At 37.3% G+C, this 16,863-nt stretch overlaps 2 protein-coding genes across 3 annotated transcripts; one reads left to right on the plus strand and one right to left on the minus strand.

Moving 5' to 3' along the window:
* Positions 1–9,713: 9,713 nt before the first annotated feature.
* Positions 9,714–11,109, plus strand: LOC122010234. The gene is made up of 7 exons (XM_042566699.1): positions 9,714–10,060; positions 10,142–10,213; positions 10,294–10,361; positions 10,426–10,570; positions 10,643–10,723; positions 10,809–10,898; positions 10,972–11,109. Exons 1-7 carry the CDS (start codon positions 9,839–9,841, stop codon positions 11,014–11,016), a joined length of 723 nt encoding a protein of 240 aa, XP_042422633.1. The 5' UTR covers positions 9,714–9,838; the 3' UTR covers positions 11,017–11,109.
* On the minus strand, positions 11,042–15,708 carry LOC122010233 (L-aspartate oxidase, chloroplastic-like). Of its 2 annotated transcripts, none has more exons than XM_042566698.1 (8): positions 15,464–15,708; positions 14,874–15,007; positions 14,362–14,722; positions 13,875–14,117; positions 12,989–13,045; positions 12,821–12,901; positions 12,603–12,664; positions 11,042–12,379 (listed from the first exon to the last, which is right to left on the minus strand). In XM_042566698.1, the coding sequence occupies exons 2-8, from the start codon at positions 15,005–15,007 to the stop codon at positions 11,362–11,364; spliced, it is 1,956 nt and encodes a 651-aa protein (XP_042422632.1). In that variant the 5' UTR covers positions 15,464–15,708; the 3' UTR covers positions 11,042–11,361. The 2 variants fall into 2 exon arrangements, with proteins under 2 accessions (XP_042422632.1, XP_042422630.1); XM_042566696.1 differs by having other exon boundaries at positions 14,874–15,013.
* Between the last annotated feature and the right edge of the window lie 1,155 nt (positions 15,709–16,863).

The following is a 16,863-nucleotide window of genomic DNA, read 5'->3' on the forward strand; positions in this document are numbered from 1 at the left end:
CAAATGTTGTTCCGTTTATTTAAAAGATATGTTCTATTGTAGTGCACCTCTGATAAACGGACTCTACATTCTAGACTTAGAGAACCACATCTATAACATAAGTACCAAAAGGTTCAAGTCAAATGAAATGAACCGAACCTATCTCTGGCATTGTCGCTTAGGTCATATAAATGAGAATCGCTTATCCCAGCTCCATAAAGATGGTTTGTTGGACTCATTTGATTTTGAATCATATGAGACATGCGAGTCATGCCTACTGGGTAAGATGACCAAGACTCCCTTTAGTGGATACAGCGAAAGAGCAACTGACTTGTTAGGACTTATACATAGTGATGTATGTGGCCCTTTCAATGTCACTGCCAGAGGTGGTTATAGGTACTTCATTACATTTACTGATGACTTCAGTAGATATGGTTATGTGTATTTGATGACACATAAGTCACAATCCTTTGAAAAGTTTAAAGAATTCAAGAATGAAGTACAAAACCAGCTAGGCAAGAGTATTAAAATACTTCGATCGGATTGAGGTGATGAATACCTTAGCCATAAGTTTCGTGACTATCTAGCTGAGTGTGGGATTCTATCCCAACTCACTCCTCCTGGAATACCACAGTGGAATGATATATCCGAAAGGAGGAATCATACCATATTAGATATGGTACGATCTATGATGAGTCACACAGATCTTCCTATATCTTTTTGGGGATATGCTATAGACACAGCAACCTTCACACTTAACCATGTTCCATCCAAAGTTGTGATAAAGACACCATATAAGATATGGACTGGGAGAGATAACCAGATGTCTTTTATGAGGATTTGGGGTTGTGAGGCTTACGTTCGACGTCAAGTCTCAGACAAACTAGGACTCAAATCCGATAAGTGCTATTTTATAGGATATCCCAAGGAAACGAAGGGATATTACTTCTACATTCCCAGTCACCACAAAGTGTTTGTGGCTAAGACTATGGTATTTCTAGAAAAGTACTTTGTTTCTAGAAAAACTAGTGGGTGTACATTCAATCTTGAAGAAGTTCAAGATATGGACTATAGGACTGAAGCCTTAATGGAAGTTGAACTAGAACCGTAAAATGTTGTGGACGATGAGATTGTTGCACAAGGAGTTGAGGAGCAATAACCAATTCAAGTAGACCTACCTCTTCGCAGGTCTGACAGGGTACGTCGTCAGCCTGAGAGATATTTATTTCTCTTGTCTAACCATGACGACATTATGCTCGTTGAGAATGAGCCTACCTCCTATCAGGAAGTTGTGATACGACCAGATTCTGAAAATTGACTAGAGGCCATGAGATCCGAGATGAAATCCATGTACACCAATCAAGTATGGAATTTGATTGATCCACCTGAAGGCGTCAAACCCATTGGGTGTAAATGGGTCTTTAAGAGAAAGACTGACATGGATGGACTTATTACCTATAAGGGTCGTTTGGTAGCAAAAGGTTTCAAGCAAATTCATGGTATTAACTATGATGAAACTTTTTCTCCAGTAGCGATGTTTAAGTCCATTCGGATCATGCTTACTATTACAGCATACCATGATTATGAGATCTGGCAGATGGATGTCAAAACCACGTTTCTGAATGGAAACTTGCTCGATGATGTGTACATGACACAACCTGAGGGTTTTGTAGATCCACTGCATACTGGCAGAGTATGCAAGCTGCATAAGTCCATTTATGGACTAAAGCAAGCTTCTCGGAGCTGGAATCTTCGATTCGATGATGCGATCAAACAGTTTGGTTTCATCAAGAATGAAGATGAACCATGTGTTTACAAGAAGGTTGTTGGGAGCATAGTTGTCTTCCTTGTATTGTATGTGGATGACATACTACTCATTGGAAATGACATCCCTTTGTTGCAGTCTGTAAAGACTTGGCTAGGGAATTGTTTCTCAATGAAGGACTTAGGTGAAGCAGCCTGTATTCTAGGCATAAAGATCTATAGAGATAGATCTAAGAGATTGCTTGGCCTAAGTCAAAGTACATATATTGACATGGTATTACTACGGTTTGCCATGCAGAATTCCAAGAAAGGATTTCTGTCGATGTCATATAGTGTGAGTCTTTCGAAGACTCAAAGTCCCGCTTCTAGAGAGGAGAGAGACCGCATGGATGATACCTTATGCTTTAGCCATAGGATCTATCATGTACGTTATGCTATGCACTTGTCCTGATATTTCGTATGCTTTGAGCATGACGAGCAGATACCAGTCAGATCCAGGTGAACGTCACTGGATAGCGGTTAAGAATATTCTTAAGTACTTAAGAATGACTAAAGAATATTTCTTGATATTTGGAGGCGATAGAGAGCTAGCTATAAAGGGTTACAGTGATGCCAGTTTCCAAACTGACCAGGATGATTATAGATCGCAATCTGGGTTGTGTTTTGCTTGAATGATGGTGCTGTGAACTGGAAGAGTTTGAAGCAGGACACAGTTGCTGATTCTACAACAGAGGCCGAGTATATTACTGCATCAGAAGCGGCAAAGGAGACAGTTTGGATCCGTAATTTCATTATTGAGCTTGGGGTGGTTTCTAGCATAGCTGATCTTATAGAGCTCTATTGTGACAACAATGGAGCAATTGCGCAAGCTAAGGAACCTCGCTCACACCAGCGGACCAAACACATACTATGGCTCTTCCATCTCATTCGAGAGATCATCGATAGAGGAGATGTGAAAATTTGTAGAGTACCCACAGTGGCGAACATCACTGATCCCTTGACCAAGGCTTTGGCACAGAGAAAGCATGATGGTCACACTGGGTCATTGGGCCTTAGAGCCTATACTGATTGGCACTAGTGCTAGTGAGAGATTGTTAGTGAGAGCCCTAGAGCCGATCATGTGATAATTGTTGTATGGGCTCGATATATCATATTCCTATATTTATAAAGGCATTTCTTATGGTTATTATACTTACTTGTATTAGTGCCAAATAACTAAGTATAATAGCGTCCTTGAGTAGAAGATTCTTATCTATATCAATCGATTGGTTGAATTGATAGTGAGATGATATAGAGAACACTACTCTTAATTATTCTAGTCAAGTATTAACATTCAAGGACAATGTTAATGCGCCGAGACTAGCATGTAGGTCAACTCGATGACTTGATCTCACAAGTCATGGATATTAGATATCAAGTTGACACATATGTATGCATTGGAGAATGTATACTGAATGACCCGCTATGAGAAAGTATCATGGATCGTTATATGAGTGTCATATACTTTCTCATGTGACTATTAGTATGACTATCAGTCCTTGGACCTGAAGTCACCATGGTTCCCTACATAAGGAGTTGCATACTTTAGCTTCGTCAAACATCACCCGTAAATGGGTGGACTATAAAGGTGACTACTGGGTGTGTAACAAATTATACGGAGGGATGTGAGTGATGTAGATGGGATTTATCCCTCCTATATGACGGGAGTGACATTATGATTCTTGATAGAGTGAAACCACTAAGTGCATGGCCATGCCCAAATGAGTCAATATGAGATATTGAGCTCATTTGATTAGAGTGAGTCTACTTGGAGTTCAAGACATAGATTGATTAGAGGATGACATGGTCTATGCCTCAATTGATCAATCTAGATGTCAATGATAGAAGGACATTGTCACATATTGTGAGAGTCACAATTAGTAGTCACAATGGTGATGTTGGATCTCAACATTCTTGTAACTTGGGTAATAATGATGTGTTACTAGATACCGCTCATTACTTATGTTTCTAAATGGGTTTAGGAGCATTGCCAATGTTACAAGAACCTATAGGGTCACACACAAAGGGCAGTTGGATTGAGATTAGGTTCATATGATGGACCAAGAGGATTAGATTCATGTGATGAACCAAATTGGATTAAGAGTAATCCAAATTAGACTAATTGAGTTGGACTCAATTTGATTCATGTGTCGAATGAGTCTAATTTAGATTATGATTCATTGAGTCAATTTAAACCAATGAATAGAGATTCATTAAATTAAATTGATTTGAATCAAATGTTAAATTTGATCAACCATGGGAGATAAGAGGTCAAGTTTGATTTGATTTGAGAGGAAAGATGAAGGGTCAAGTTTGACTTGATCAAATGCCACGTCATGGTGACTTGGCATGGGCCGACCAATGATGGTGTTCCACATCATCAAGGCTACATCATTATGTGCCACCTCATGAGGAAGACCAAGAGCCATGACTCTTGGTATTACATGGAGGTATAAAACCTCCATTAAGTGGCCGACCACATTAGTGGTGAGTGAATTCTCATTCAAGGATTCTCCCTTCTTCTTCTTCCTCTCTTCTCTATTCTCCCTCTCCTCCATTGCCGAAATCACTTAAGGGTGCTAGCACACTCTAAGTGGTTCTCTCCACCTTTTGTCCGTGTAGATACGTGTAGAGGAGTGTACACTTGACACTATATGAGATCCGGCAACCGTTTGGACAAGCTGGATAAGCGAAGGGCATCGCTACAAGGATATACTTCTTTTTCATGTAGATCTAAGGTAGATCTAGTGTAGACAAAACATGTACATGTATAATTTTATTTATATTTGCATGGATCCATGGGGTTTCCGCAACGCAAAAAGCGGTTTTTGCAACTCGAATTGCTAACACCAACCTCCTGTCAAAATCCCACATTTGAACTCCCTACCTGGTGTCTGATCCTCTTGACTCGTCAAGTTAATCAACCTTGCGCACTTAGTAACAATGTTAGATCAACAACACATCTAACTTTAATTCACTTATCATTCAACAAAACTCAAGTTTGATCATTGGTACCAACTGCACTAACAGTAACAACCTCCATCATCTACATATGAAGTATTCTCTGTGCTACTAAACCAATAAGATAACGAAAAGTAATAACATCCATTATAGGAGAATGTCTCTTCATAGTCAATCCCAAGTCTTTGTGAAAAGTCTTATGCAACTGGTCGAGCTTTGTATCGTACAATTCCATTTTTCTCATTTCTTTTCCGTATGAATACCGATTTATATCCTATTGGTTTAACACCTTCAGGTGTTTTTACAATGGACTCAAAAACCTCACATTTTGATAGAGATGTTAGTTCTGTCTAAATTGCTTCCTTTCATTTTAGCTAATCCCTTCTTGATTGGCATTCCTTTAAAGTCATGGGGTTCAATGTTCTCATTTAGAATATCAATTGCCACATTGTATGCAAATATATCAATATTTGTATTTGCTTGATCCCATGTTCTCATTGTAGAAATGTAATTTATTAATATTTCTTGACTATCTCTTTCAACTTCTTTTGGAAGTTTTTCTTCTTGAATGAAATTATTTATTTTTCTATACGATTAATTTATCCATTTGTTTCTCTTTTTTTTTTTTTTTTTTTTTTTTTTTTTTGAGGGTTTTTATTCTTCGAACCTATTAGTCTTTCACACTTTAGGCATGGTTTAGATTCATTTGTTAGGAAGGATCCTTCAGAGACATCAATTTTGATAGAAGCATTTTCTACTGGAATATATGATTTTGTTACTCTTTTTGGATTTAAAAAATTATATGACAATTGATTTGCAATCTATTACAAATGAATGATCTATTGAACTTCTAATTCACACTGTTTCGTGAGAGGGTCAAGATGACATAAGGATTGATTACTCTAGGTAATCTCTTTTTCTAACTTTCCTTTCTTGATATTATACTACGAGTTTATATGAGAAACATAAAATGAGTTTGAGAATTAGATTCTCAGATCGAGAGAGATTAAATTTGGTTGAATTAGATAAAGGATAAATATGAAAAAATATTACCGAAATGAAAGAATGGTTAGGCCATGTCTTTTGAAGACGAGTTGGATACTCTTTGATTTAATTAATGAATTAAATTGGTTTGATTTTTTAATTAAAAGAGATATGGTTATTGCACAAAGGGGTTTGGTTATTGAATCAACATGGTTTAATTTTGAACCAAATTTAAGGCTAATGAGATGGATTACGGGTTAGTGGAAATGGATTTAAATGTGATCAAAACTCGATGGGAGATTTATAAAAGGTTTGGATGGAAAAAGAATTAAGTTTAATTTTAGAATTAAATTTAATTTTGAATTAATCTTTTCTTATTATCTTTGTTTCTGAATTTTCCTTTCTTTTTAATCTCTCGTTCCTCTCAATTTGAAGAGGATTAAGAGACAAAGTCTAACTCTTTGTTTGGTAAGGAAGGTTCATTAACGTAATATGTATTGATGTATTTTAGAAGAAAATGAAGATAATAAAAATTAAATATATAAAATTATAAAATTATCCTTATTTTTATTAACGACTTATGTGTTCAAGTACCTTGTGTATCTTACATACCTTATATACATTTATTGGTTAAAACTTATTAGTTCAACCAATCGTAACTCATTTGTTAAAGTCGACGTCGACGTCGAAATCAACGTCGACATCGAAATCGGCGTCAGCGTCGACATTGAAGTCGACGTCAACGTCGGCGTCGAAGTCGACATCAACGTCGGCGTCGATGTCGACATTAATGTCAACGGAGTGCTAGCGTAAGGCAATGTGAGTCGGCAGTGCTAGTATTTTTCGTTGCAACACAAAGAATACCTAAGATAATTATTTTTAAAATTAATATAATAAAATAGGGATAGAATTGAAACATAATAATTTTTTTTGATAGTCATTAAAAAAGAATATCTTTGAAACTTAATAGATTTTGATGGGATTTGGGTGAAAATAATGCATTACTGATCAAGACATTAGTCCCTTTTTTAAGTAAAATGTTTGCATTGTAGAAGCCTTCGATTAGGGTTATACTATCCAATATAGTAGTCACATTTTACTTTTTCATAATAAGATGAGAAAAATATCTTTTATTTTGGAGAATTGTATGTGTAGTGCACTATCTAGGAGACAGAGATCCTCCTCTTTGAGCTTTGATCCAAGTTTAGATGTAATAATATCCATATGTCTTCAAAAAAAAAAAATAATAAATAAATAAACAAACAAACAATGAACTTGAATTTATTATATATATTAATGAATGCAAACAATTACATTAATTAAAATCATCAAATTTAGCGCTATCCAGAAAATCACCAACTTTTAGTTGGGGTAAAATTTTAAAACCCTCAAAAATATTATTAGGATCATTATTTTGAGATAGAGCATTTCCCAGTACATTATTCTTCTTTTCCTTCAATGAAGCTGCATAAAGCTCAACAAGATGCTTTGGCATACAATAGGTATGCGACCAATGTCCCATCACTCCATATCTATAGCATTTATTCTCAACATTCTAACTAGATCCACCTTTTCCTTATTTTGTCTCATTATTTTTCCACTTCTGATGATTTGAATGTTAATCATTATGGTAAACATTCCAGCCATGGCCATGATCATGTCCTCAACCACAATTATTTTCACATTCTCTTCCATGTCCAGAATTGTTGTGAGTTGTAGCATTCACTTCAAGAAATGGACTAAAGCTAGTTAGATGAGATTCATGATTTTTTTTTATTAATAGCTCGTTATTTTGTTCAACCACGAGTAAACAAGAAATCAGTTCTGAGTACTGTTTAAAACTTTTTTCTTGTTATTATTGTAGGAGCATATTTGAGGCATGAAAAGTAGAGAGTGCTTTCTCTAACATATCACAATCAATAATATTCTCTCCACACAATTTAATTGAGAATTAATTTTGAAAATGGCTAAATTGTATTCACTAACTGACTTAAAAACTTGAAATCTCAAATGAATCCAATCATAACGGGCTTTAGGGAGTATTATCATTTCTTACTGGTTAAACCTTTCCTCCAAACTTTTGCACAATTCAAGTGGACCTTTTACTGTAAAATACTCGATTTTCAAATTTTTATGGAGATGATGATGGAGAAAAATCATTGCCTTGGCTCGATTTTATAAAGACCATTATTTTCTTTAATTATATCTAAATGGATTTCAGCATCAAGAATCCATGATAAATACTTTTTTTCCAAAATGTTGAGAGCCACACACTTAAGTTTGGTGAGATTTACCATAAATTAAAGTTGTGATTGTCGAATATGATCTTGATGTTAAGCTTGTATAAAATTCAAGGAATTTAAAGAGAAGAAGAGAAGAAGAATTTTACTTCACTCTTTGATAGTATAAAATGACATTACAAAGATGCTTATTCATAGGGCTTACTGAGAAGTAATGAAAAGACATCCCTATGATCACTCTTGAGTGTGATAACTTATATGTGTTAGTTATTATTTTAAAGGTTAGTAGTCGTCTGTGATTTATCTCCTCCGTGTTAACTTTGGGACGGGTTGACGGAGACGTTGGGGGCGAGCGTATTCACCTTTTGCCACCAATTGAGTGTGATAACTTAAAAACTCATGAATATATCATCACATCTACAATAAGTTGCATAGCATTTATAACAATATGAATGATTAAATCTAACCGCTGACATAAAAACAATAATTAATTCGTTCGATTATCAAATTAATTGATATTATATCGATTTAATTTGTTTGATTTTAATAAAAAATTTAATCAATTTAATTTATAAAAAATATTTTTTTTTAATTTTGATTAATTTAATTCAATCAATTCGTTTTTAACTGAACGCTCTGAGTAAAATGATGGGACAGTAAGACATATTTTTAGTTGATTAGATATTATAGATGAATAATTAACTATTTCTAAAAATATTGGAATCATGAGTCACCCATTGAAACCCCTAAGACATAAGCCGAATTTGTTATTAAATGGTTGATTTGTAGAATTGACCAACCGTCAAATTACGGTAAAAATTAAAAAATTATTCTGATGATTAACTTTAGGGGTGCTTGGTTCCCGGAAGAGAATCGAAATAGGAATAAGAAGGATAGAAATACAGAATGAGAATCGGGGATTTTCATTCCTCCCATTTTATTAGGTAATGGTCTATTTCTATATTTGGGAGGTTGAATCCGTGAGATCCATCATCAATCCCTCAAACCAAACATCCACTTTCAATCCTTTTATCATTTCCCACTCTTATTCCTCCCAACCAAGCATCCCCTTAGTTCTTTATTTACTCCCTTTTAGAAAAGTTTCTAAATGATGTGGATATGCAGATTGTCACCTAAGTATCTACTGTTTGAATCTCAATTATAATATATTTATAAAAAAATTTCCTCCAAATGGGAGACCTAATTAAAGGATGTTGGTTTCTAAATTAGTCGTCGTGTGCACTTCCTAATTTATCTTGTTGATTGATGAAAAATTTCCATAGGACCAGATGGATCATATAAAAATAATTAATGAGAGATTAATTAAGATTATCAATTTTTTTTCCTTTTTTTGGTTTTTGGTGTAGAGCGTGTCTTAGTTTTGACTTCCATTTTGGTGGCTTGTAGCACCTCCACCTCCTCCTCACTTCATCTCTTGCTTCCTCCTCTGTTTGCTTCGCCTCGTCACATCCAATTCCTTCCTCGCAAGTCTCCTCCTCTTCTTCCTTCTTCGGCCGTTTAATTTCCTTGACCAAGTCGGCACTTTCCCATTGCGTCGTTCTTCTTGGTGCTCTGTTTCCGTCGGGTCTATGCGCTTACCTTCTTGCTCACGTCCGTTTGATCGTTGATATTACCTCGTTGCTAGCGTTGTTCGAAGCCATTTGTGCTTATTTCCCTCCCTTTTTTTAATCTCCTTTTCATGTCTATTGTTCCTCGCTACCTTTTCGCATTCCATTTTCAGTGATGATCATGAATATCTCGGTTTTCTCGCAATCTTTTCCTGCAATTTCTTTCTGAGATTGTTGTCGATGACGGGGTGATGCTGTCTTCGGAGTTGAAGAGAACTGCTTCATTCAAAGATTGCAGAAAAAATGGGCGACCATTTCGCGCTGTTGGCGGGCCGGCTCCTCACGGAGTCGACGCTCGAAGCAACCGTCGGGAGCAAGGAGGAAGACCAAGGCAGAGAAATCACCCGGAACAGGATCGCCGGAGACAGGATCTCCGTAGGGGAATCACTCGAGTGCCGAATCTGTCAAGAAGAAGACGAAGATTTCAATATGGAGACTCCTTGTTCTTGCCGTGGTAGCTTGAAGGTAAAAAAGAACTACTTTTCTCGAAAGATTCAGCCGGATCTTTTCAATTGAATCCTGCAATTTCTTCCTTCCTACTGCCAGTTTGCTCACAGAAAATGTGTCCAGAGATGGTGCAACGAAAAGGGCGACACTGTGTGCGAGATTTGCCTGCAGGTGAAACCTCGACCAGCAAAAATCTTGAATTGACAGTTGATGTTTTCTATTTCAGTAGCTTTTATCGTTATGAACTTCAGCAATTCGAGCCAGGATATACGGCTCCACCGAGGTTACTTCAGTATGGGACTGCTCCGATGAACTTCAGGTATTTTCTTATCTGCTCCATGGTTCATCCATGTCGATCTTTGACCTGGGCGATACTCATTTAGAGGAAACTGGGAGATCACAAGACAGGAGGATCTTCATGATTCTCAAATCCTGGCACTTGCTCCTTCTGAGCCTGATGATTCTTTGCACCACCATGACGACGACCATTCGAGGAGCAAAATTTGCTGTCGAGCCATAGCCATAACAGTCAGTGTTCCTTTCTCTGATCATCATCCGTTTGATTTTGATATCAACTGTCATCATCTCTGTTTCGTCCAGTTCGTGGTTCTTTTGTTTCTTCGTCATTGCCTTCCTCTCCTGATTGGCGGACCTGAGCAGTACTCATTCACCTTATTCTCAGTAAAACTCTGGATCTGAGATCTAGCTATCGTAGTTATCAGCTTCTGGAGCACTTCATGATCGTAATTCTCGTTCACTTGTTCAGTTGCTGGTGTTGAGGACTGCTGGAATACTTTTGCCTGTCGTCGTGATGCTCCGGACAGTAAGAACACTCCGTCAGTGCCGTCGTCATCAGGTGAAGTTTGGTGCTTGTTTTCCATCATTTCCACAAAGATTTCTTTTGAGCTTGATTGAGATTGGCATTGCAGGCAGCTGGAGAAGTTGCTTACTCACATCGCATCCAAATGCACTGACATTAAAGAGAAGCAATTCAAATGATGCTTGAATTGATCTGTAAATAGAAGCCAAGAACCCTTGGGCTTGTGTTTATTATGTTTAAAATCATGGTTCAATAGAGTTTCTTCGCAAAAATGCTTCAACATGGCAAACCAGACAACTAAAATACAACACTATCCACTACTTATATGATGCTTAAAATCATGGTACAATAGAGCTTCTTAGCCATGTGGAACAGGTGAACTTCAAAAATGAGTGTGAATCTTGAGTGTACTGCTTCAATATGGCATAAGCTAGTTTCTTGAAGGAAACAATCTTGTGAAATAATGACCGAGGATCCATTTGTCGATTATGTTTATGTTTCATCGAGGCAAACCGGCTATGAGCTTATGTACCTGCTGTGAACTCCATGTCAACTTCATAGAAGTTGGAAAGATTATCGTCGGCTTCCTCTTACTCTCCTCAAGAAAAGGGAAGTCTTCTGTAAAATGTAACCCCCGGCTTTCATGCCTTGCGAGAGCACTGTTCACAACAAGCTTTGCACAGCAGAAAAGATTCTTCATCTCACAAGCTTCCAGACAGACCATTGTCGGATTCCACCCTCTCCGAAATAAAAAGTCCTCCCAGTCGGCCTCCAGCTCTCCAATCTTCCACTCCGCAGTCTTCAACCGACTTGTGGAGCGTACTATACCGACAAACTCCCACATGATAGATTGTAATTCGACTCTAGTTGCCTTTGTCCTAAACAAAATCTCCTGGATCGCATGGCCTTTGAGGGACGACGGAAGCATTGGACGGGTCCACAATGTTGAAGAGTGGGTATCAAGGTTTGATCCTGCCATATGGTCAATTGAGGGTTGTACTGCACGTCGAGCGAAGACTAGTGCTTCGAGCAATGAGTTGCTTGCAAGTCGATTAGCTCCGTGCAATCCTGTGCATGCAACCTCACCAGCTACATAGAGACCTTTAACATTTGTCTCTCCGTGCAACCCTGCACGAATGCCACCACACATGTAATGAGCAGCTGGAACGACTGGTATTGACGAGCAAGTTATGTCCAATCCATATCTGAGACACTCCGCCGCAATATTGGGGAAGTGTGAAAGAATTTGTTCTCTTGGCTTATGGCTTATGTCAAGTAGCACGTACTTCTCTCCACGCTTTTTTAGTTGATCATCGATGCTTCTCGCAACTACATCCCTTGGAGCTAGTTCTGCCCGCTCATCATATAGCGGCATGAATCTCTGCATTGACTGGTTATAAAGGATGCCTCCATCCCCTCTGACTGCTTCCGTGATCAGAAAAGCATTGTCTCGTCTATTAATAGGTTTGATTGGGAGGCCTTCATCAGCTAAAGCTGTTGGGTGGAACTGCACAAATCTTGTTAATGGAGATGACAATATGTTAAATAGTGAAGTAAAGAGAAATTATCGCTATAATGCAACTATTATGATAAGTGCATACTTTGTTAAACTTTGCAAGAGCAAGCATTCAACATATATATTCTATTTGATCCAGAGTAGAACTCTATATAGAGCTGATTACAGTTCTTAACGAGAAAAGGTGACGAAGCTATCAACTTTAGTTCAGCATAGACACTTACTCCATATTTGAAATCACTGCTTGAGCACGATGTGCCATAGCAACACCATCTCCAGTTGCTACCTGTGCAGAAAATGCATAGCAGTTTCAACACTAAGCAAATGTGTTATTGTGCAACCCGAGATCAGATTTGTTCTTTCCTAATTATTTCTAGAATAACAAGGAATGAATCAAATTACTTCAACTCATTGAAAACTATTAAGGCTAAATGATACTTACAGGGGGATTAGTCGTTGAAGGGTATATGTGTCCAGCTCCACCAGAGGCAAGCAGTGTCACTTTAGAGATAAAACGGACAATCTAAAGAACAACCAACCATGAAATGGCATCAATAACTAGAATAGAATTAACAGATAAACAGCTTCTATACAGAAATAATTTTGCTACCTGTTGGGTTTCTGTGTTCAATGTATCTACACCATGGCAATATGATTCGCCATTATCCTGAAAAAACATGAAATTCTTTATGTGATTCACTTGCTTTTCGGTACATAGTCACTGTTTTTCTAGGTAAAGAGAATTGCCAAGGTGTAGTTACATATGAATTTATCACTAATATATGTCCATGAGAAACAATCCCACCAATGCTAGTCCCATGCCTGGATGAGAAAGAAAGGTTTATGGTTGCATTGCACCTAGACAGCTAGTGTTAAAATTAGTCTAAACATATGAATATTTATTGCCAAAGAGAGCATTCCTCTAGCTGACAACAAATACCTGATTAACCAGACAAGAACGATCAACAAAAAGAAAATAGATTTTATGCAAGATCACAAATGGAATTTGGTTGGTCAGCATAAACATGTACCAGAACAGAAAACACTAGAAGATTTGCTGATGATCTTTTCTCGGATGGTAATTGGTAAAGCTTCTTTCAGTGGGGTCCCAAGTGAATTCAACCCTGTAGTTGGCTTCTCATTCAAAATAAATCATCCATAACCCAAGAGTTTCATCATTGACCTACTTTTATCTCATCCAAGGCACTACCTATAACCGGGGGTAATTTACAGGTCATAATTTTCTTCTTTTGTAGTAAAAGACAGGTATGACACTGTTTAGGGGAAAAATCATTGATAACTGTAATTTAGAATTATTGCAATTAGGAAGTTACAGTTTTTTTATTTATTAATTTCCTATCCATTAAGAGATTGAATCAGTATCGATTGTCCAGCTTGAGATGGCATTTAATTACGGCTCTTGATGAAGTACAAGTGATGGATAGACCTTGGATAACCTCCATAGCAATTAAGCATGCGGTAACATAAGAACATACCTGAGAAGTCAAGAGATCAATTGCAAAATGGTGACCAAACAAAAATATATTTGGTTCATCATCAACAGCCTTGAGCAATGCACGTTCAATCTCTCTCCCAGTCATGTCAGCTGCATGGACAATTCTGTTATGAGAATGCCCCCCTTCCCTAGCTAGATGTAACTTCCCATCGTCGCCATGATCAAATGAAGCACCAATGGCAATTAATTCCTTTACCCGATCAGGGCCCTCTGTGCATACAACCTGGAGTTGGCAATGTTAGAAGGTAATTGGACAATCCTCTCAGATATCTGTAATAACTAATCATCTACTATTAAAAAGATGCCACAGATCACTGCTTCGGAATTCTTATCCACTAAAATACCATCACAATATACACAATGAGCATACGTGGATCATACTTCATCAAGAGAGAAAAAGCTACAGGATACCAATATGCCTGAATCAAGAATAAAATTGTGAAATTAGAAACACCAAGGAAGCTTACTCTAACAGTCTCTTCATCACAAAGATAAGCCCCAGCAATGATTGTGTCTTGCATGTGGCTCTCTACGGAATCTGAAGGGCACAAAACAGCACTAACTCCACCTTGAGCATAATTTGTGTTGCTCTCCTGAGGTTCAGCTTTAGTAATTATAGCAACAGATCCATACTTTGAAACTTCTAAGGCATACCGCAGTCCAGCAACACCACTGCCAACAACTATAAAATCAAAAAACTTTGTATCACAATTGCTGTCTTGCGAGCACGCAATTCTAGTATGTCTATCTGCAGCAGTCCTCCTAGTAAATAGAGTTTGGACAGAGCGAACAGTTGTCCCATGCCCAAACCTGGAAATGGTACAAAACCTGACAGAGAAGATAATACAGGTTGTTAAATGTAGTAGGATTGTTTCACCTTTGGTAACCATGTATCAGAGTTCAGAAATGAACCATGACCCCATTTGAATTTTATGAACAAGAAGAAACAATTGACTTGATGTGGATGTGAGATATGTACCGTGAAGCATCCGTTAGGAGACATGTCTTGAATGCTAAATTAGACAATCCAGAACAATGTTGATAATCGTTCTTGATGTTTAAGTTCCATCCACTTCGCAAATTGACACTCCCATCTAAGAGACTAATCGCCATCTACTCCTGCACCAATAGAATTTCAAATTGCCAAAATTCCAAGTATACTGAAGAGAATTTAACCAGGGTTAAGGAGAGCATATATAGATGCTACGGAAGACTTCAGAAGAAGACTGTCTAAATTCAACAACTTCGCACTTCAAAGATTTCACCATAAATAAATAAATAAACAGAAAGCCCAAAAGCTATAAACCCAGCCAATAAAGATCGTGTCTTTAAAAAGAGAGCAATAGTGGTACAAGAAACTCTAAAAAATGAGAGAGAGAGAGAAGACCTCCCTGCAAGGGCAGTACAAAACAAATCTGGCGACGGCATCACACGTTTAGGTCAGACAACGAAATGGATCTTAAGATAATAAAGCCCGAACAACCCGCCGCACAAAAAAAACAAAGCAGTTTCCGCTATAATGGAAATGAAGGCTGAAGGCCCAATCTTTCTGGGACCGGAAGGTCTTACCTATCGAGCGTGTCTCGATCCTCCTCGCCGAAGTTCGAATTCTCTTCGAGGAACTCAAAGCGGACGAAGCCGGCGACGCAAGCAAACAAGGCGACGGGACGGGAAGGGAAGGCAGACAACCCAAAGGAGAGCAGAGAATACCTAATTGGATTCGCGAGGACGGATGGATGAATCGCTCATCCACGCCCAAAACGGAAGATGCATTTGAAGACAGAAAAGGGAAGAGAAAAAAACAAAATGGAATGGGTGAATTCTTCGATGGCGGCCGGGGCGCCACATCCTTCCCGGAAGATTCACGCGGCCGAACCACTTGCCTATTTTCCATATCGCCGCCACAGACATTCTAGATTTACAGATTAGTACAGCCCCTTAAACTTTCTAGGATAAAAAATAAAAAAGGCGCGCCCCTTAGAATTACGAAAGGAATATTTCTTTATCATTTATTATCCTATCCTATTACTATACAATTTACTTTTCAAAATTACATTTGTTTTGGGGGTTCTTCTACTATCCCGGGGCTATAGTGCCATGTTAAGATATTCATATTGGCATTCATGATTTGATCACGATTATAATATATTTATAGAAATTTTTTTTCTAAATAGGGGATGCAATCGAAGATACTGGGCTCCTGGATTTGTCGCCGTATGTGCTTCACGATTTATCCTGGTGGCCAATAGAAAATTTTCATAGAGTCGAGGTGGTCATACCAGGGAATAGTCAATGAGGCTAATGGGGATTATCAATAATTACTAAGACTATTACTATACTATTTGCCTCCGGATCTATGGTGATGTGATATGGCATTCAAGTTGTCTCTCAGGTATCCGTGATTCGATCCCAGCTATGATATATTTGTAAGAATTTTTTCTCGAAATGAAAAGCGCAACTAAAGGATGTTGGACTTCTGGGTTTCTGTGTTGGCCGTCATATGTATTTTTTAAATTTATCTTAGTGATTAGTAGAAAATTTTTGTGGAATTAATTATAAAAATATAATATTTATATTATAAAAATTATGAATTATATGTTATAATATAATATTGATCGGTATTACTTTATGATATAATTAATGTTAGTGTTTATAATATAACAGTTAGAACTACTTCAACAATGTTAAAAATAAAAATAATTTTAAAAGTAAGATGAAATATAATATTTTTATAATAAATAAAAAAAATGCTCCTCGAAGAATCCAATTTAAAAAAATGCACTTTTAATTTTTTTCCCCCAACTTTTTGTTAAGTTTCAAGAAATATAATACAAACTTTAATAATTTTAAACTATTCATAAATAGAACATAAACTTTTCCCAACAATGTCAGGATCACAATGAGAATTGTTAGGAAATGGGGGGCTTGGTCGCAATTTTCCTTGCTGCGTGGGGTTGCATTCGTCTCAT

Source organism: Zingiber officinale, chromosome 8A (genome assembly GCF_018446385.1).
Source record: "Zingiber officinale cultivar Zhangliang chromosome 8A, Zo_v1.1, whole genome shotgun sequence".
Classification (NCBI taxonomy): Eukaryota; Viridiplantae; Streptophyta; class Magnoliopsida; order Zingiberales; family Zingiberaceae; genus Zingiber; species Zingiber officinale.